Here is a 20,745-nt window from a genome sequence, read left to right as displayed (position 1 = left end):
CCACATCGACCGGCTTCATTTCGTCCCTCGATTTGTGCAATCTCTACCTGCAGATGTGCTGTTCCCCTCCGTGAGATACCTGCGTTCGCTGTGGTGGGTGGCGGGCCTAGAGTTATCGCTCGGGCGGAACCTTTGGGGTGCCAGTCGTACCAGCATCCCCAACTCGTCAAACTCTCTTGTCATGCTAAAGTCTAAAGACGCTTAGCAATGCTGCAGCCCGCTGCTGGCCATGTCCGACTGCATAGTGTCTTATTCGAGACATTGGATGTTGCCCATCGGCTGCATTTCTGTCCGGTATCTCTTAGGTCCATCCCAAGAGTTGGATCCCAACTATCTCTTAGGTGTCTTGACACGCCTCAGCCAATCCCATGTGAGTGATTCATTTACTTCGAATGGCTCGCTCGCTACGGATGCCCGAGTCCTATACGGCTACACTCTGACATATCACAGTTGTAGACCTGACATAGTTCTGATATGCGTGGGCGATTGCACCATGCCATACGGTGTAGCGCCTCTATGGCAAACTCCATTCCGCAAACATGCGTGAGCTTAAGACAAGAGAGGCAGGGACCGGTCAATGTTCCACGAGCCCTGCGGTGCTTTGCTCTGCATCCATGCATGTATCCTACGGAGCACATTGCTTCGAGACACGGCACACACCCACAACTTTGAACATTTCACTACCCCGCTGACAGGCCGCGTACTTCAACCCTTGACCTGAACAAATCTGTACGGAGCGGTTGGCTACGGAATTTTTGCCAGGAGTACACTCCGAGGCCTCACCGCCAATAAGCCCAATGCAGTTGAGACAAAACAGCTTCGCTACGAGGTGATAGCTTGCTGGACCTGTATCAGTACGACCATAGCGATCTCGAAACTACTCCTTCCTCGAGTCGTCCCAGTCGATTTTCCTCCCAATGTAATGGAGAGGTCGCTACCACTGGCCTTCTCAGCAAGATACAGCTGGCATGTCATGGAACCCAAATGCATCACCAATCAATCGAATAGTCTCGTCAAGTCTCTGTGGCTATGGCAATAGACGTACTGCGTATGGGTGGCTCTGACGAAGCCGATGCCATCGACTGCACCAGAGTCTCAAACCGATTGCATCCGATCTCACTACGGATAGGTTAACTTACTGATGCTTGGTTCGCGGTTCCCAATCCTGTCATCTGTGGCATGAGATACCTTGCTGTTGTGCTAGGGCTGTACCTTAGCGTTTGGCTGCTCCAGCGGTATAGCACCACGCGCTATTGATCCGAATACCTCGACACTCGGTGCTAGAATCTCTCCGCGTCCGCAATTCGGAAAGAAGGGTGGGTCCGGTAGCATGGGGCGACTGGCGACAGCGACGATCGATCCCCAGGGTCCGATGCCGACTATTAGGGGCCCTAAGCAAGATGGCGATGAGAATTGACACGCTGCCACGCTTCGATACACTGATCGGAATATTCTAGCACCATTATTGCCTACGAACTTCCAGGGGGCGGGTGCCCTCTTCAGAAACAACAGGTTCGCGAGCGAGTAAGGAGCCAAGCCGTGCCGACAGTGCCAATTCATTCTTTGTTCATTAGTCGACAGTCCAGGAGGTCATCCTGCCTTGCAAGCGAATCCCGATGCAGGACGAAACCACTTGCGATAAGGTCTTCTGCAAGAATTGTAGACTGTGCGATGATTGAAACAGTATACCTTCTGACACATTCAACCAAGCCGGTGGGGGGATTATCGTCCTAATCTCCCAGATCAATATCGGTTCACCTCGCGCTTCGCAGGTTTCGCAAGACCGACCCTTTACGGAAGATGTGCCACCAGGGTCACGCCAACAGACGGGATGGCTGCCCCCAGCCTACGCTCTGGGAACGTGGCATTTGCAGGTGCCTTGTTCGCAGGCGGTAATTGTGGCACAAAGCTGCGTTAAATCCGACCAGCCATGGCCCGCTCAGTCTAACTCGAGGAAGCCGTGATGCGCACGCAGATTCTTCGAGAGGGCCTAGACTCTCGTCGGCGGCAGCCAAAAGTTTGCCAATTACCTCCAGGCACAACATCAGCTTACCTTTCGACAAGTTCTCCGACTCTTGCTTCAGAAGCTCAAGAGTGACAACACTCATTTACGAGCCAAGGGTTAGAAGAAACCTACTTTCGCACATTCTCAACCTTGGATCATGTCGCCTTCTGGTCGAATGGTCTCAGTGGGCATCACATGCTGGATACAGCTTTGGGCACTCAAGTATTTACAGCATACGCCTAGCAGAGTTGCACAACAAGCAAGGGCCAACTGAAAAGACCAACTGGACACAGGCCATGATCAGAGCGATAACACTCCAGTTGACAAGAGCCGCGAGCGGAATGTTCTTACCCCGCCGCCGCCGTGGCCAACGCGAGGGATGGTGGTGGTTGCTTCTCCAAGAATTCGTTGTCACAGTTGTATGGCTGTGCACTGCCCCTCGCGTACCGAATTGTTGGTTGCAACCTCAGCGGATGGCTTTCAGCTGGTTCGCTAGGTTAGACAAGCCTAACGACGATGTTGATCAGGTCGAGTAGGTATCAGTCTCGAGGATGTACACGCTACCACGGCTACCAAGTACTAATCGTCCAATCTTACGGGTGTCACCTAAGCCCAGGAGAATCCATTTTTGCCTAGTCCTCTGGAATTTCTCCCCGCCAGACTGAAGTCGACTTGGTGAGTTGCTCCTAGAGATCTAAAAAAATTTGACGTCACCTCAAGATGGATCAGCTGCTTCAAACATTCAGTGGATGATACTGGGCTGAGAATAGTAGTTACGTTCCGTTTTTGGTGAATTCTGCTCGCTCGCGGGTTAGCTCTGGCTTAAGCGCTACGTTAGACGACAAAGTTGGACTTGCCATTATTAAAACGACTGGCGTTGCTCGACGTTGAGACGGAGCAATCTGTCCGCGCGCCACTAGCTCACCCATCTTCTTTGGTGTGTGAAACCGATACTTGGAGTTACAACAGAACCATGGCAGACCCCTCGAGCGGGACGAACATCTCTGAGACCAATCAGCAGACCACGGTCCACGGCCCAGTCCCGGCAACTCTATGCTCCTCATTCTACATTCACGCCATAGAGTGGTGGTCTACAACCCATGGGGGCGGATATCTCGAGCACATTTCGACACCGGGTTTCTGGACCCCCAGGGCAAGCCTACCTATCTGCCGTACGGATGCTTACGCCTATCCGTGCTTTGACCAAGATCGATAATCACATAATCAAAGGGACTGCGAAGAACCACGGCATACAGACACAGGGGCACCAACGCCGGGCAGTCTACTCTGATCGACCTTCTGCCACAGCGGGGCAGCGGGTAGTATGTCGACCCGCCTGCCTACTTCCCGTATGGGAATCAACCATGATCAACCATGAGAAATGACATATCTTTGTCGTCAGCCATCGAGGTTCAGCCGACACTGTCCACTCATCTCTCATGGTTCTGCTGGCTGCACGTTGCTTACTAGCTGTGGAACCATGCTAACCAACGAACTTCCCATGTCGACAGTGCCGTTGCTGCATCTCGGAACCCCAGAAAGTCCATTCGGCCGGTGAAGCAGATGCTATGTACAACCTGCCGAGCCTGCGAACAAGCCTTTGAACCACACCCTTCCCCGTTTCCCCAATTGCCTGTTTCCTGTGGTTTGTGGCGAAACAACGACAGACACTCGACTCCGTCCCATCTGGCTACCACAGACGCACACGCCCAGTGAGCTGTCGCCCCTTTTCAAACTTGCAATACGCAAGAGGGCGATCGAGGTTTTCGGGCACATCCATACCCCGCAAATTGCCATGGTTTAGAGCATGGGATTTTGCTTCCCCCGTTTATTATGTTGCGACTCTCGGCTCCTCGTCATTGCAAGGAGCACCACCGCTCACTTTGCTCGCCGCACGTCACAGGAACATAAAATTTACGGCATTTCCATGAGGAGTATTCTCGGCCATCTCGGCCATCTCGGCGAAGTGTGCGCAAAATATATGGCTCGATGCAGCGGTGCAGGTGTTCCATCCAAATTTGCAGAAGAGCTTCTTAATGGAGCCAAAAGTCGACGTTGAAGATGGAAAATCATGTCGACGTTCGTTTCTAGATAAGCGAGAGATCGCGCGCTGACATCTCATGTTCGGAGCCGTGACGGCCAATCGACCTTTTCGCCTCCTACCCCGGATCCTGATCTCATCAATTTGATTCCAAATGCCCCTTGCTCCTTCTTGTGAGTCAGCATAAATCAGAAACGGCCACCAGCGACGTTGGAGACGCCCCGCCTATAGTCTCTGCTGGGCAAGGCTAGGAGGCCAAAGCCAGGCGATCAGGCGATCGTTGATAGACGTCGGCAGATGGCACTGGTCAAAGACGCACGCCGAGGGGTGACTGAAATATTCTTAAACAGCGGGGAGGAGCGCCACGTTCCTGAACCCTGACGTAAAGTCTCACGGGTCGCCTGGAGGCTGGATGCGCAAGGAGCGGGCACCAAGGACGCCCGCGGAGACGGTTCACTGGGAAAGTGGGAATGCAGTTGCTGGTGCCCTATTACAGCTACGTTGGATTGGCATTGCAATCTCCATGGAAGAATGCGATGTGCAGCGCCGACGAGAGAACCCTGGAAACTGGCATACCGGATACAACTCAAGATTTTGATCAATTCGTTCAGAGATGGCACTCTTTCAGCCAGAGAGCATTTGAGCTGCGTTAGCGGCAATAATCTATTTCTGCATCAGCATAACACCGGTCACAGCCAGTGTTCCGACGATGCACGACATCCATCGCATCTCGATCCCCCACCACGTGGTTTTGCAACTCGACAAAGACACTATCGCGAAGACAACAGCTCAAACGTACCTACTCGCTCTGGTGCTCTAGAGAGCGTCCGGGCCCGCGGACATAAGCTGCAATGGAAGATTGATCGTGATGTCTGGACGCGCTACCACACCAGAGCTTCCTCACTTGGCTGGCTTCGGGAGGCTTGTGGTACTATTCAACGCACCTAGTGAGAGGGGGACCTTAACCGATAGGCTGGCTCAGCCGCTAGTGCTCGAAGAGAATAAGGAAGCCTACACAACTGCTCAGAAATCTCGATGGTGGCTCAGACAGCCGATGGCCGCCTGCCCAAAATCCGTTCCAGCTTGTCTTTTTGGCACGCCGGTTTTTCCAAAAGCACGTCGGGCTGGGATAAGTCAAAAGGGCCTTCCACCGGGATAGGAAACCAGCGTTCCAGACGCTCGCCCAATTACCCACCAGCCCACTGCCTGAGCCCCTGTCGTTAGGGAGACACTGTGTACTCAAACTAGAGACATCGTGCCATTTCAACAATCCGGCCAGAGCAGTCCGTATTGCTCGTCCACCATCTGTCAATACTTGGTGCCATGTGAGATGCCCGGCTTGGGGGAACACTGGGAGGAGGTTCTGCTTATGCTGTGCTACGTGCGCAAGCAGCCCGAGGAGCCGGGTGGGAGAATTTACTAGCAGTCCTGCAGACTCATCGGGCCGCCGGGACGAATTGGTGTGGTGGCTGGACTTTCGTTCGGCCCTGGTTCTGATATCCCACCTTGCGGCCGGATAGCCTGTGGAAGCCAAAATGCTTCCAGGACTCTGCTGATACCGGCCAAGCCTTAGTGGAACGCATGGTGTCTCTTTCGCCCGCTTTCAAACATCCCAGCGGTGTTACGGTAAGGTTGACTCTTCTGAGGCTTCAATCAACATTGATAGCATCCGCAAGGACTGCGGATTTCAAATTCTCGGCCCCATTTCTCATTCAAACTGTTCTAAGTCAGTCCTGGTTCTTCATCGTTTGTCCTGTCGCTTTACAGATTCCGCAGATTTCCTGACCATGATGAGGTGAGCGCACGGCCTAAGTGAGCCCTGAGCCGTTCCGCCCCGATTTCCAGAGAAACCCACGAGAATCGGGCGGCAGTGCCCAAATGGTCTCTCTGGATCCCTGTTTCCGATTCACACGACATGTTCGCAGATCGGACGGCGGGCCCCGGATTTCGCGATCCCCTCAAGTTCTGCAGGGCAGTCCGCATCGTGGCATGGTCAAAAACAGGGCTCCCCGGCCCCTCGAACTGGTTCCTTTGTTGGAGCGATCGAAGCAGCCAACGTGCCATCGGAACATTCACAGCCCCGATTCCAACGTTCTGGGACGTGGGCCAGCTACTTTCTTCTGGATCGGGAGCAACAATTCTTTAATCTAGCCAGCCGAACACCCCCCCGTCAGCCCTGCACCTACCAGACGAACGATTGACCGTCTGTCAGAGTTCACGATCTCATGAGAAATTATCACCAACGGTCTGCATCGTGTTTTCTCGGCGGTGCCATTTCGATCCGCTGCCGCTAACTATCACCGCTTGGGGTTCCCACCAACGATGGGTCAACCTGCAGCGGGAGTTCCTCTCTCCATCGCAAAGGCTCGGGAGGGTAAGGGTATTGGGTCATGCCGCGATTCAGGACCCCGATTGCGTTGAAGTCCTCGATGCGACAGTACTCTGGATCGCGCCTACTGCGCTGCGACACTTTTCCTTACCAACACTAACGCTCCAAGTGGAGATGATATCTGCCAAAATCATGTGCATTCAACGCCCTCAACAGGATTTTCTTTTAGGCTCGACTACTGACGCCATACACTTTATAGTTGAAGTCGAATTCTGGTGCAAGCGCAAACAAGAAGCAGAACGTCCTTGTGTAAGCGCTCAGATGTAGCAGCGGTCACTAGGTGATCGGCCCCATGCTGGCCGCGATGCCCTCGTTGTTGCGCGATGCTTCACTTTGCTTGGGAAGACTTTGATCGCCATTGGAACGCAGCAAGGACTGTTTTCGAATCCAAGCGCGACGAGGAGATGACGAAACTGAGCCATGACGGGCAATGTGCGCGATAAACTCCGTTCAATTGACAGCCAGCACTGACATGTCGTCAGTGCCATGGGTGCCTCGGCCAAGACTGGTAGGAGACATTGCGGTTCTCGGGTGTTTTGGTACGTTCCGCCGAAATGGAGGCTCTCGTCAACGTTTGAGCTGCGCATAGATTCCCAAGGAAAGCTTTCCGGGCCATTCTACATTTACTGGAAATGGGACACTGTTCGGTCCGCCAATGAACCAATCCTCTCTGAAAGCTCAGAAATGGTTCGCTCGATTGAAATCAGCATGTTGATCTGTCGGGAAAGAGGCTGGTCGCATAAACATTCTTCTCGCAACTGGCGCCCGGCAATATCATTCAAATTTCTATTCCGATATGGCACCGTTGATGGCTGATAAATTCAAGTCAAGTGGACTGGCCTGTCGGCTCGCGTTTTCTATGTTGCTATTGTCTCGAGACTGGGATATGTGGAAGGATTGTAACTGCTGAGTAGGGATCGGATTCCTTTAACATGACTGAGTCGAGCCAATCTAAATCTTTCCAAAAAAGCGAGTTAAAAGCGAAGAGGCGGTCGCCCGTCGCGTCGGCTGTGATTATCAAGCTTCAATGGATAAAATTGGGCGGGATGCTGCCAGAGTCGAACAGATGATAGCGAACATATGAACTTTTGATGGGCTTCGGACAACTTTGAGGCATGGAGACCACGCTGAGGCGGCTTCTGCTGGCGTCTAGGGGACGGTCCATTCGACCGAAATGCAAAGCTCCGTGGAATTCTCATGATGTCGCGATCTAATGTTTTTTCATGTGAGAGGAGATATGGCTGCATCAAGACAACAGGACGGAAAGTGAAGGACGCTCGAGAACCCCTCCTTTCGGGAATACGGGCAGGCACCCGTCGAGTTTCACGACGTCGGATATCCCGTCTGGCGGTTAAAAAGGGCACACATCTCGGGACAGCACCTTCTCAATCATCTTTCCAGTCACGATCCAGAAGCATACTATTCCAGAAATACTCACGTTCGACGTTGGTGCCTTTGCATTTTCTTCCACATCTTGCCATAGACAGCGCAACAACGCAAAAAACAAAACTCCCGCAGCCATGACCCTGCGATTCGACCCAGAGTACCAAGCCGCCATCGCCGCCAGAGACAGCGGCGGCGGAGGTCCCGCCCCGCCGGCGGCACCGTTCAAGGACGCCCTTGAACTCCGCACCTTCTCTGAGCCCTTGCTCCGCACCGTCCTCCGCGCGCAGCCGACGCCGGACAACGTTCTCGAGACGCGTATCCCGTTCATCTCGCACGATGGACAGGAGGTCGGGCTCTACCGCTTCGCGACGCGGGAGATGATTGACAGCTCCGAGCCCCTGGCCGCCGTGGTATACGTCCACGGCGGCGGGATGGTCTCGTGCGATGTCGACATCTTCAGCCCGCAGATTAAGCGGTTCGTCGAGATGGTGGGAATGCCGTTCTTCGCGGTGGATTACAGGCTCGCGCCAGAGTTTCCTGACGGGCTGGGCGCCGAAGACGTGTATTACGGGTTAAAGTACCTCTCGGAGAACGCTGCGCGCTGGAACGTGGATAGCGGCAACGTCGTCATCATGGGCGACTCGGCGGGCGGCGGGCTCGCGGCGGGCGCGACGTTGATGGCGCGTGATAGGGGTCTGACGCCGCCGCTGAGGAAGCAGGTTCTCGTGTACCCGATGCTCGACGACCGGACCACGGTGCCGGAGAATGCGGCGATGTACCCCTTTCTGGCGTGGAAGGCGCACGACAGCGTGCTCGCGTGGCGGGCGGTGTTGGGGGATAAGGCTGGGGACCCGAGGCCTCACGCGGAGGCGGGTGTCTCGTTGTATGCTGCGCCGGGTAGGGCTTCGGTGGAGGAGTTGAGGGGACTGCCGAGGACGTATATTGATGTGGGCGGGTTGGATTTGTTCCGGGACGAGTGTGTTGACTTCGTGAGGAGGCTATGTGAGGCTGAGGTGGAGGTTGAGTTTCACTTGTGGCCTGGGTTGCCGCATGGGTTTGAGAGTGCGCCGGGGATTGGGTGGGTGAAGAGGGCTTTGGAGGCGAGGAATGAGGCTTTGAGGAGGGATTGATCGTGGTTTGATTTAGACGGTTGGGAGGGAGGTGGATCATGGGGTGGTGGAAGGGGGGAAGGAGGTGGTTGGCTTGAAATAGCTGGGACTTACACCCGTAGCGTATGTTCAGGGACGACCGGGACTTGGAGGCACTGGTCTTGACGCGAGATATATGTACGTGGGCTTGGCCGGTTGTGTATTCTTTGTAGGCGTAGACGTAGATCCAGCCTCCCGGCCTAGGTTCGCGACTCTTCAGCCTGCGAACACGATCAGTAATGTCACAATCAGTGTAATAGAAGAAAACGCCAGTGTCAGCTGCCTCGTGTATCGTATCTTATCGTATCGTATCGTATCAGGAAGACTAAAAGGTGCTAGACATTCTCAAATGCTCCCTTATGTTTTCTCCATTATTGGTTGTCTTCCTCTGATAGCCTCCGTGGTCTTTGGACATGATATGCACTGACTCCCTCTACATCTCTGTTGGTTCATTACAGCAGCGATCTCGATCAACATCTTGAAGCGCAAGGGAAAGAAGTTGGGAGCTGGTAGGTCTTGCTTCATTGAAGCCCAGGTAGTAGGATGGAGGACAAGAAGTGTCTTGGGATAAGTGCAATGCGCTCACCCACAAGATATGTAATTTCTTCCCTTCCGTACATCAATCGCAACAATTCCATGCAAAGGCATCTTAGTAGAGATTGAAAAGAGAAGACGAAAAAAGAGTTAACCTCGGTAGGCTACATCTCTTGGTGCTCATGCTGGGAATCGAACTCGAACTCGGAGCCTGTCGTCGAGTAGGCTGTTGGGCGTGACATAATCAACTGCTGACCCAAGACCACTCCACCACTCAGTCAGTTTGACCTGACCCGCCGACCTAGACGGGCGCCTGCTGTGCTGGTGACAGGAAAAGAGTTGAAAGTATATACATGGGCTTTCCTCCTGTGTGTATTGTGGGAGTTGGGATGAATACACGTCTCACGTGGCTGTTGTTCCCCGAAGGTGGTGATTGGCTTGATATGTATGCTCTGCTATCGGCACAATCTGACCTTGAAGGACCGTGACTTTCACTGCTCAAAAGGATGTTCTCATCATTCATGGCCTTGACCCGACAGAGCCTGCAGTCGATTAAGGCGTAGGCCTTCGGCAAACGGCCTGGAGAACGAGTTCATGGAGTTTGGGGTGAGGAAACGAACACGATTTCTATTGAAGCATGCTCATGCAACTGCAGAGCCTGCGCGCATCTTGCTACTTGGCTGCAACTCGGCCATACAGCACGAACTTGCAGTAAGGTGTCTTCAGTGAGCCACGTTGTCATCCCTGCCTACATCTGTAAGCCAGCCCTCTGAATTCCAGAGATGAGGTATGTATCTGCAATAAGAGGTGCAACTCGTGTAGAAGCAGTATCTACTATTATGACAACTGTTCGTATGTATCTGGGCTATATTTTTCAGAAATGATATCGGCACTATGAAAAAACGAGATAGAGTGAATGCACATCGTCTCTTGTCGAATACTCAAGGTAGACTTGACGAGCAAGTATTTTGAGACTCTCCAAAGATCCTTCCGCATTTGTTGTTATGACTTTTGTGGGTATTTCATCGAGAAGAGAGCGATGTATGGGTTCATTGGTGGTTTAACATGTTCCCAATGTCACCATGGATCTCGGGAGCTTTTACTCTTGGAAAGATTACCAACTGAACGTGTTCAGAGCACTTCGTGTAAATATACATGCCCTTGCCCATAGTTCGGCAGTTCAGATTCCTTTCAACTTTGTACTGAATCTAATCCGCCTCTTTACATAGGGCGAATACCTTCATGCACCAGCGCCGGGTTGATCGGCCTATTTGTACCAGGAGTCGGATGCGTGTGTGTAAGCAGACGGGACTTCTCAACCCCGCGACTCAACTTTCGCTACTCCGTAATGAACCAACTAACCAAATAATTAGTCAACAGCCCCCAACACTATGTCTATGCTTTATGCTTACATGGCCTTTGATTGATGCCAAGAGAGGAGTCTCAACAGAAGCAGCCATCAACTCGCCTTTAAATTATGGCGGTCTCAAGTCAGTTGACGTGATTTATTGAGAGTCTCGCACCAAACATCAGCCGAACAACTGCTGGTTCGTCCCAACTCGGAGCCAATTTCAGTCAAGGATCGGCAGTTCCCCGCAGTTCCCTTAGGCGGACCATTGACATTTCTCCAAGGCGGCCTTCCAAGAGGGAAGGTGCCTGGTCTGCCGGGGACCGATGCAACGGGCCAAGCCGCTAGGGTGCACGTGTGGTAGCCACTCGGAGACTCGGGCACAAGGGCCTAAGAGGAATAAACTCATGAACCCCGGCCTCGCTAGCAAAGAAGCATACTTTTGTGCTCAACTCCAAACGCTAGACGGAGGTTCTTTAATGTTCTTGACCGATGGAATCCTCCGAAAGGGGGCAGACAGATCCGGTGTTTGCAAGAGAGCGGCGAGGACCCCCTTGTCATTCGGTCCAATCCAACCGGGGATGATGCATAGTCTCAAGTAAAGTTGAGCTGACAAGCCCAAGACTTTTCAATGTCGTATTGGCACAACTACGCAGTAGATTGACTAACCCTTTAGTTCGTCTTGCAGGTATCCCGACTGGCGGAACAATAGCTTTTGCTTCTCTTGGGCGTCTTGGCAAGTATAAAAGATACGAACTTGGGAGTCTCGGCCGAGCGGAGTGGAACCTCGACGTCCACTGCCTCTGAAGCTCATTACCGGGCAAGGAGATGGTATTGTTGAGAGACAAGAGACTTTGGATCTAGGTTCCCATAAGTAGAGCGTGATTTGTCCTGGTTCATTATGAACATGGTCTTTGATACCTCAGCCTCTCTGCCTTTGCTCTGCCGTCTTGTTTTTGCTTCTTAGGATACCTCTTAGTACACCATACCATCGACATCATGAAGTTCACTTCTATTCTCGCCTCTTTGGCGCTGAGCGCCCTCACCTCCGCCGCACCCGCCGCCTCTCCCGAGCCTGCCGAGCTCGCGGCCCGCGCCCCTACCCTCTACCTCTGCGGTGACAGCACCATGGCCAGGAGCAGCGACTCTCAGATGGACGGCTGGGGCCAGTACGTCTCAAAGTACCTCAACATCGCCGTCGTCAACCGCGCCATCGGCGGCCGCTCATCTCGCTCCTTCTGGAACGAAGGCCGCTTCCAAAATGTCGCCAACGAGGTCAAGGCCGGCGACATTGTCGTCATCGAGTTCGGCCACAACGACGTCGGCTCCCCGCGCTCCAACGACAACGGCCGCTCCGTCTGCCCCGGCGAGGGCACCGAGACGTGCGTCTCGGACACGACGGGCGAGACCGTCTACACATACATCTTTTACGTCATCCAGGCCGCCAAGCTCATGACCGCCAAGGGCGCCACCGTCATCCTCAGCTCGCAGACCCCTAAGAACCAGTGGGCCACGGGCACCTGGGTTGGCACCCCGTCCCGCTTCGTCGCCATGCAGAAGAAGGCCGCCGCGACCATCAACGACGCGGCCGTCACCTTCGTCGACCACCACCAGGCCGTCAGCAACATGTACCTCAAGCTTGGATCGTCGGCCGTCAAGGCCCTGTACATCAAGGACAACACGCACACCAGCGCCGCGGGTGCCGACCTCAGCTCCCAGGCTTTCGTCCAGGCCATCTACCAAAAGATGAACGGCACGACCAGCCTTGCCGCCCACGTCAAGACGCCCATCAAGACCGTCTACTAGTTGGAATTTCGATTCTCATATGCGAGGATAAGGGAAGGTTCCGGTGGCGAAACCTAGGATGTGGGGAGGTTGATGTCGTCTTGTCGAGGAGCTTGGCCTCTAATGACTTGATTGCTCGAATTTCACTGTACATATTTCAAACAAAACTAGCCAAGGCTCTGTACATAGACGAAACGACACGTAAATAGTCAACAAGCCTTCATATCTTCCAAATCCTTTGTAAAATGCCATGTCCGCTCGGTACTTTCGGGTTGTTGAAAGGCCTCGAACTCTTGCTTTCTTGCCCACAGGCTGTAACTCTTGCGGCTGATTGCCTAGGTCAATTTCAAAGTGAGACCTTCAACGCAACTGTATTCTGTACCCTATATGTCTCTATTGTGATTGGATTATGAATGGAAGGAGCAAGCGGTCTTGACCGTGCCTTCCACACGTGACCACGAGACGGGATGGCTAAGGAATAAAGATCCCCTCAACTCCATTCCTGTCACCAGCACAGAAGGCGCCCTCTAGGTCGGGGGTCAGGTCAAACTGTGGCGTGGGTGGTGGAATGGTTCATGGTCAGCAATCAAGTACGCCCACAGCCTACTCGACGACAGGCTCAGCGCATACGAGAGTACCCGAGTTCGAATCCCAGCATGTGGATCAGAGATGTAGCCCCCAATTCAGCATCGGGGGGGCGAACTCTTTTGATTCTTCTCAAGACCTGATTATATATGTATTCAAGGCATGCCTATAAGTATTGCTCGAACGTGCAATATTCATTATAGTCAATGGCGATACCAAACTTCGACTACGTCTTGGCGACGCATGTAACAACCTCTATCTCTAGGTATATCTTATTATATTTCTGTCCACGACTTCTTGAGTAATCTCAGTGGCCTAGAGTCTGTTCCATCAACATCGAACCGTACGTTCATTTCCCGGAGGGATGCTTGACCGGTCCAGGCTTATGACTCCATGACCATCAGCTCTCTTTCTCGTCTTCTTCTCCGACTGCCTCCCAAGGCATCATGTACAGAAGCTCTATGACTGGTTCCTGGATGTTTTGTCCCGAAGATGCCCTCGAGGCCGAGGCAGGTATGAAGTGAGCTACGGATGTTCCGATCACCCGTAGACACTATCTATCTTGGCAAGGGTTGAGATCACCACGTCAAGGCCAAAAGCTGTTCCGCTCATTCAAAAGTTGCCCAATGTGATGAATTGAGACAACCTATAGTGGCTGTAATGATCGCGGTACCTAACTGGGACCGCTCGCAAATTTGATCCCATGATCAATCTTGGTACCCCCTGTGCTTCGCCTCGCGAAACGGGGCAAACCTGACGTACAAGAACACACGATACATGATCATCGTCGACAGCATCCATACCGCCGTGAAGACTAACCACCAGAAGATATCGTGTGCATCGAGCCAAATCACCTGGTTGCGAAAAGACCAGGAAAAATCGTAGTTCTCATAGTAGTCCCAGATATCCTCAGGGATAACGTCCCAGTGTGCAGCGTAGGAGAATGATCCCATGACGATGGCAACCGCCGTAATGAATCCCATCACGGCGCTGAGGCAGATAAGAGTCATGATCGAAACGGCTTTGCGGGGAGTGTTCGTTTGCGACTCGTGAAAGATCAAATTCCAGGCACGACTGTCCATGAGAGGCCGCCGGGCGCCGTTTCCGCCGAAGGGATAAGACTCCGCTGTTGGGAAATTGGCGGAAGTGTAGCTTGCCATTAATTTGTGTTGTGCGTGTTGCAAGTATTTTAGCTTTGATGATGTTCCGATTTCCGGATTGGGCCGTGGTGATGAAGTGTGAGTGAGTAAATCATCGAGAATGCGATGACACATAAAGAGGAAGTTAAGTGAATTATTCGACGTATCTCCGGAAGATTCATCACCAGGGCTAGATCAAAGTGGCTATGAACCAACCTTTATGGTCTGACCCTTCGCAAACTGCGCTGTTCTCTCTTTTAGGTTGCGGGAAGCCTTGAACCTTCATCGAGCGTTGCCAACGCCTTACAAAACTCAAATGACTTCTACCTGGAATTAGAGAGAATTTATGGTAGCATAGTTATCAGTAGAACACATGTCCATTTTCTAATGACTAAAGACTTCCAATATCCATAGGCTCGTTGGCAAAATCGTTAGCAGAAGTCGACTCCCTGCTTTCAAGACACACAGTCTTGCCGCTAGAGACCTTTCTGGTCTATTATCAAGCCTATCACGGATACTAAATTCCTTGTATGTCCTGAAGAGAATCCGATATTTTTCAGATCCATCAAGGGGCATGAAGATTAGCTCATGGAATTCCTGTTATTGTTCCATTTTCCGGTGCCATACACACCTCTATTTACCTGAGTAGCCAGGGCTGTGTTTCTCATGCCACCGATTCGGTCCTCAGGTTGTTCAAGATTGAAAGTCCGAAGCCATTAAGCGTGTATTTGTAAGCGCCGAGTGCTTGAAGAGATGAGGTTAAGTCGGTGGAGACCACGCCATCCGGCTTTAGTCTTCCCGATGTCGCTCAGCTCCACATAGGCGCCGGACAATTACCCGCCTCACCGTTTTTGTGTATCAACTTCCCGGCACAACATCTCGGTTGGGAGGTTTTTGTGTCACCGCTAACTTTGATTGGTTGGAAAACTTCACTTGCAGATGTCGAGTTCGTCTTGAGAACAACTTGGCTACAGAAGTCTTGCGCCCTTCCTTGACATTCATTCTATTGGCCTAGTTAAAAGGCCGTCTAAAGGTCGTCTGAAGCGGGTAAAAGAAATTTCTCAACATCATTTCCCAGCGCCATCAGGATGCAACTCGCCGAGCGCCAGGAAGCCGACTCGCTTGAGCGTGCGCAACCTGCGGAAAGTAAGTTTTTGACTTGCCGTTAATACTCTCGTAGCGCGAAGGTACAATATGCTGATCTTAGAACCTTGACAGCTCTGGACGTAGCACAAGAGTCCCACAAGTACCCTGAGGGCGGCAAAGATGCATGGCTTGTTGTGGCTGGTGCATGGTGCGCCATGATACCATCCATGGGTCTTCTCAATACTCTTGCAGTTCTGCAGGCCTGGGTTTCACAGAATGAACTTCATGGGCTCCCGGAGTCGACAATAGGCTGGGTGTTTAGCACTTACGCCTTCTTCCTCTACTTTTGCGGCGCTCAAGTTGGTATGAGACACATCTCAATCAAAGTAATGACTCAAGCTGATAAATCTTCAAGGCCCCATCTTTGACGCTCATGATGTGAGGTTCCTGGTGATACCCGGATGCGTAGGATCTGTGGCGTCTATGATGCTGATGAGTCTCTGCAAAGGTAAGGGTCATCGTTTTCCCTCGTAAATGTTCAAAGTCTCAAACATTGCTAAACCTTCAATCTGTGCCAGAGTTCTACCAGTTTTTGCTCACCTTTGGTGTCCTCGGCGGCGTATCAGCTTCGCTTCTTTTCAACCCGAGCATCGCTGCAGTCGGCCACTGGTTCTCGGAACGCCGTGCTCTAGCTACAGGAATAGCCTGCACGGCTGGAGGCGTCGGCGGCGTTGTCTTTCCTCTCATCATTCTCTACATGGCTCCCAGGGTTGGTTTTCCATGGGCCATCAGGACGGTTGGGTTTATCTGTGCTGCCGCGTCTGTTTTGGCATGCACGCTCTTGAAGAAGAGGCTTCCACCAAGCAAGACATCCAGTGGCGCAATCGACCTCAAGGCGCTGAAAGAGACAAAATTCGGTCTCGCAACATTGGCCGTCTTCCTGATCGAGTTCGCAGTCTTCATCCCGTACACTTACATTTGCTTGTACGCTATCCATGAGGGCATCGATCTCCAGAAGTCTCTCCTCCTAAGTGCACTGCTCAACGCTGGAGCGATCCCAGGCCGTGCCCTACCGGGCTACGTCGCAGACCGATTTGGTCCCTTCAATGTCATGTGCGTCACTGCCTTGGTGTGCTCGGCATTCATCTTCGCGCTCTGGTTGACAGCGCATGGCGGAGAAGCTGCTACGACTGCCTTTGCGGTCATGTTTGGATTCTGGTCCGGAGCTGCCATCAGCTTGACGCCAGTCTGCATTGGACAGGTGTGCAAAATCGAAGACTATGGGAAAAGGAGTGGCACGGCGTTCTTTGTCTGCAGTTTTGGTGCCCTTGTCGGTGTGCCCTTCGCTGGAGCTATTCTGCAATGGTCAGGTGGCACTTATGACGGCCTTATACTCTTTGCGGGTGGTCTATATATCTTGTCGTTCTGCGCTTTTGCAGTTGCTAGAGGCGTAGCTTGTGGTTGGAATCCCAAGACCTTGTTCTAGACTTGAGTGAGACTCAGTCCAATATCTGGGGCCTTATTTCGTCAACGGAGACGAGACTTGTGGTCACTACATGTTAGATATTTTGATCATATTTGCATCAGCGAGATCAAGAGCCTCGTAACAAGCTTCGCTTAGTGATGATAGAGAATGAGAAGGCATGAGTCCGTATGTTCTGGGCTTTTGAACGGGGTTTTCCTCCAAGACAGCGATGAAATATTTCTTGCTTCAGGACTTGCTGTGCCCAAAATAGACTCAGAGAAACAAAGGAGCTGGAGTTTGTGATTTCTAATGCCGTCAAGTATCAGATTCCACGCATGAGTATACGAGCGATATGGCAATGAATTGAGACCACATTGATGTGCGTGAAGATGAGCTGTTTGCCGTCAACTTGAATTCCTTGAAGGCAAGACCAGGTACCATAGGGGAATAGGAGACTGGCAATTTAAATACAAGTGAAGCCTTGGCGCAATATGGAGAGCTGTGGGACTATAAAAGAGGTTTACAACTTGAATCTGATCGTTGTGTTGTTCTTGATCAGACTATTTGTCTCTAGCCTGCTATCCCACCGGCGCAATCTTGCGAGATCAACGCAACATGACTCAAGTCGAAGATTATTATCGTGCAAATGAAGTCTTTCCTAACGAAGAAACCGTAATGAGCCGTCTCGTCAAATATTAGGGGCTGAGTCCTTCGAAAAAGGCTATTGATGGCGACACTAACATGCTCGAGTCGTGACCTTGAAGCGCTGTTTCGGAAAAAGCGACGTCGGCAACCGAACCGAGCTGACCAAGCAAATTCCATTTACACCAAACGCCTATTAAGAACTTTAAGACCATAGCTTACCTTAAAATACACCACCTGACAGCGGCCGCCTCCACATCTTCCGATGAACTGGGCAATGCTCGCCTTACAACTACCTAGGCTAAGGCCCCCACAACTCACCTTAGAGAGATGCGGCAGTTGACATAGTTTGACGCTCATATTACTTGCGCGCGGCTGTGTGGTCTTTCCCTGCCAATACCTGTCGCGCATTTGAAAGCAGGACTCCATTCCAAGGCCCAGGGCCGGCAGGCAGCCTCCGCAAGGGGTTGTCGCAGACTAATCGGCGAGTCTTTTGATCACTCAACCTCAATTATGAAAATTAAAAGGGTTTTGAAAGTCGGATTTCTTAAGTATAAGTTGCGGCTTCTCTACCCTCTGCCCAAAACCTTTCCATTATCCTCACCGCACTCTCTTACCTCACAAACCAGTCGCTTCTCTACAGTCTCTACATTTTACAGCAACATTGCCACTGCATCTCTGTACTTCTGATACCCAAAAACCGTGCTCAATCAACTCGCATCTTTAACAACTCGTCAAAATGCACGCCCGCAACGTTCTCATTCTCGCCCTTGGCGCCGTCGCCTCCGCCCAGAAGTTCGTGGACTTCCCCACCAGCTTGACCTGCAAGACTGGCGCTGGCGGCAAAGAAACTGCCACCATTTCAAAGATCGAAGCCCAGGATGCCGTGAAGGGCCCCAACGGAACCAAACAGGACGACTCTGCCGCCAATGTTGCTTCTGGCAAGTGCGTCAGCCTCTCTGGCATACCCTTCTACGGAGTAAGTAACAGCATGGGATATCTTCCGCATATTTACCTCTGGAACTTTCATGTGCTAATCAGACTCTTCTCACAGGGCGGCGTTTCTGGCAAGGGAAGCATCTACTTCGCTTACGATAAGGCGAAGGATACATACTACTTCTGCTCGGCGCAAGGAGCTGTTGACGAGTCGGGATGGCCCTCTTCTTGCACGGAGAACTGAGCGTGCTAGTTCAAAAATAGAATAACAAGCGAGCATTTGTCATTTCACATCTATTGAGGCCAATTCTGCCTGTATTCTGAGTGTGCAATGATAGTTATTTTGAAGTACCTTATGAGCACATTTTTTACTGATGCAAACTTTGCCTGGAATGCAAAGAACCATGTTGCTTAACGACTCGGAGTGAGTGGTGCAATTTGGGAGAACGAACAATCTTCGTCAATAAAATGCGAGTGAAACTCATAGCCAGACCGGCCAACTTCAATGGCGCTAGGTGGGGTCAATTGACGTCGCCTCGAATCAGCGCCGGCCTCCGATGAGGTCCGAATTTTAAGAGGCCCGAGACGGCGACGATTCGGGAGCGGGCCGTTGGTAATCGAGCTTCTCACTTATCAATCAGGGATTGAATGACTAAGGAGCGAAGCTTACACGATGGAAGTTTCTCTCACATCGCACCGTTCCTGAGGATGAGTACAAAAAGAGGTGTTTCCTCCTTGACTGATTTGTCTTCTGAAGTTCTGTTGCCGATTAGCGACAGACAAGAACCCAACAAACGCCTCTGGCCTGCATCTCAACTTACACCGAAGTTCTACGGCAACTTTTTATTCAAACCTATCAAGACAATTCAGAACAACATGTCACGCGCGATTCTCATCACTGGCGCCACAGGCAAACAAGGCGGTGCCGTTATCAGTGCTCTTCTAGCCAGACAGCCATCGGACTTTCTGCTTCTTGCAGTAACGAGAAACGCGCAGTCGACATCTGCCAAACGACTTGCAGCAAAGTCCTCGAACATCAAACTCGTTGAGGGAGACCTTGATGCAACCCCGGCGTTATTTGCTTCCGCAAAGGCCGTTGCCGGAACCGTTCCTCTATGGGGCGTGTATTCTGTTCAGGCAATGGGCGACCAGAAGTCAGATAGTGAGACAAAGCAAGGCAAGGCATTGGTGGATGAATCCATTAAGGCAGGGGTACGGCACTTTGTCTACAGCAGCGTCGAGCGAGGCGGTGACGAACGGTCTTGGAGCAACCCTACGCCGGTACCACATTTCATCACGAAGCATCAAATTGAACACCACCTCCGCGACAGCGCCGTCAATAGCAAGACCGACATGGGCTGGACGATCCTACGTCCCGTCATCTTCATGGACAACCTCATGCCAGGCTTCTTCGGCAAGGTGTTCTTCACCATGCTCCGCGACACCATGAAGGAGAAGCCTTTGCAGTGGATCGCGACCAAGGACATTGGCTTCTTCGCGGCTGAGGCATTCCATGACCCGGCTACCTGGAACAAGAAGGCGGTCGGTCTGGCTGGTGACGAGCTTACCTTCTCGCAAATGAACCAGACTTTCGAGAAGGCGACTGGCGCACCCGTCGGGACCACGTTTGGATTGCTCGGCAAAGCTTTGAAGCATGGAGTCTCTGAGATTGGTATCATGGTCAACTGGTTCAAGGATGAAGGCTACAAGGCGAATTTGTCACAGGTCAAGAAAGTCCATCCAGACATTCTGACTATGGGAGCTTGGTTGAAGGAGAGTGCCTTTGTAAAGAAGTGAAAATATCCAGGCTAAGGATTCAGGAGGGGATTCTCTTGCATGACTACTGTAGTAAGAGCACTTAGACTAAGGTAGGTAATGATAGGATTAATGTGGAAGCAAGATACTCTTCTTTGAGCGCAGCGGCCAATCAGTAGTTGCACGTGATATGTCATATCGTTAAGTGCTTTGCAGAGAGTTGCGAGGCCCGAATGCAACATTAAAGACCACTCATTGCATCAACGGCTGAAGTTGAACACCCACAGAACCACCTGGTCCAGTGACGTCACCTGCACACATCAGGCAACTCAATCGACTCCAGGACGATCTGCCGGTGAGATGGGCCGATTGCAGCTAATGCGAGCTTGCTAGCCCCTGCCTCAACCTTGCATACAAAAGTCCGACCCGCGCGGGAATACAACTCTGGGGTCTTCAATCATACCTCGCCATCTTTATGGTGTATTCTATAAGTTGGCCGAC

At 51.9% G+C, this 20,745-nt stretch overlaps 9 protein-coding genes across 9 annotated transcripts; 7 read left to right on the top strand and 2 right to left on the bottom strand.

Annotated features, from left to right (window-relative positions):
- Window positions 1-2,301: 2,301 nt before the first annotated feature.
- Window positions 2,302-2,541, top strand: CPAR01_07348 (uncharacterized protein; the record flags this gene model as incomplete). Its single annotated transcript, XM_060491617.1, has 1 exon — window positions 2,302-2,541. The coding sequence occupies one exon, from the start codon at window positions 2,302-2,304 to the stop codon at window positions 2,539-2,541; it is 240 nt and encodes a 79-aa protein (XP_060350491.1).
- Window positions 2,542-5,924: 3,383 nt separating this feature from the next.
- CPAR01_07347 (uncharacterized protein) lies at window positions 5,925-6,197 on the top strand (the record flags this gene model as incomplete). Its single annotated transcript, XM_060491616.1, has 1 exon — window positions 5,925-6,197. The coding sequence occupies one exon, from the start codon at window positions 5,925-5,927 to the stop codon at window positions 6,195-6,197; it is 273 nt and encodes a 90-aa protein (XP_060350490.1).
- A 495-nt stretch (window positions 6,198-6,692) lies between these two features.
- Window positions 6,693-7,022, bottom strand: CPAR01_07346 (uncharacterized protein; the record flags this gene model as incomplete). The annotated part of the gene is made up of 2 exons (XM_060491615.1): window positions 6,693-6,790; window positions 6,845-7,022. 2 exons carry the CDS (start codon window positions 7,020-7,022, stop codon window positions 6,693-6,695), a joined length of 276 nt encoding a protein of 91 aa, XP_060350489.1.
- Window positions 7,023-7,955: 933 nt separating this feature from the next.
- CPAR01_07345 (uncharacterized protein) lies at window positions 7,956-8,951 on the top strand (the record flags this gene model as incomplete). The annotated part of the gene is made up of 1 exon (XM_060491614.1): window positions 7,956-8,951. One exon carries the CDS (start codon window positions 7,956-7,958, stop codon window positions 8,949-8,951), a length of 996 nt encoding a protein of 331 aa, XP_060350488.1.
- Window positions 8,952-11,850: 2,899 nt separating this feature from the next.
- On the top strand, window positions 11,851-12,657 carry CPAR01_07344 (GDSL-like Lipase/Acylhydrolase; the record flags this gene model as incomplete). The annotated part of the gene is made up of 1 exon (XM_060491613.1): window positions 11,851-12,657. One exon carries the CDS (start codon window positions 11,851-11,853, stop codon window positions 12,655-12,657), a length of 807 nt encoding a protein of 268 aa, XP_060350487.1.
- A 1,271-nt stretch (window positions 12,658-13,928) lies between these two features.
- CPAR01_07343 (uncharacterized protein) lies at window positions 13,929-14,381 on the bottom strand (the record flags this gene model as incomplete). The annotated part of the gene is made up of 1 exon (XM_060491612.1): window positions 13,929-14,381. One exon carries the CDS (start codon window positions 14,379-14,381, stop codon window positions 13,929-13,931), a length of 453 nt encoding a protein of 150 aa, XP_060350486.1.
- Window positions 14,382-15,448: 1,067 nt separating this feature from the next.
- CPAR01_07342 (uncharacterized protein) lies at window positions 15,449-16,932 on the top strand (the record flags this gene model as incomplete). Its single annotated transcript, XM_060491611.1, has 4 exons — window positions 15,449-15,506; window positions 15,579-15,809; window positions 15,862-15,954; window positions 16,025-16,932. 4 exons carry the CDS (start codon window positions 15,449-15,451, stop codon window positions 16,930-16,932), a joined length of 1,290 nt encoding a protein of 429 aa, XP_060350485.1.
- Window positions 16,933-18,292: 1,360 nt separating this feature from the next.
- Window positions 18,293-18,733, top strand: CPAR01_07341 (uncharacterized protein; the record flags this gene model as incomplete). Its single annotated transcript, XM_060491610.1, has 2 exons — window positions 18,293-18,532; window positions 18,608-18,733. The coding sequence occupies 2 exons, from the start codon at window positions 18,293-18,295 to the stop codon at window positions 18,731-18,733; spliced, it is 366 nt and encodes a 121-aa protein (XP_060350484.1).
- Window positions 18,734-19,365: 632 nt separating this feature from the next.
- CPAR01_07340 (nucleoside-diphosphate-sugar epimerase family protein) lies at window positions 19,366-20,286 on the top strand (the record flags this gene model as incomplete). Its single annotated transcript, XM_060491609.1, has 1 exon — window positions 19,366-20,286. One exon carries the CDS (start codon window positions 19,366-19,368, stop codon window positions 20,284-20,286), a length of 921 nt encoding a protein of 306 aa, XP_060350483.1.
- Window positions 20,287-20,745: the final 459 nt, after the last annotated feature.

This window comes from Colletotrichum paranaense, assembly GCF_030867605.1.
Source record: "Colletotrichum paranaense strain IMI 384185 chromosome Unknown Scaffold_5.1, whole genome shotgun sequence".
Taxonomy (NCBI): domain Eukaryota; kingdom Fungi; phylum Ascomycota; class Sordariomycetes; order Glomerellales; family Glomerellaceae; genus Colletotrichum; species Colletotrichum paranaense.
This window is presented reverse-complemented; position numbering and strand designations above follow the sequence as displayed.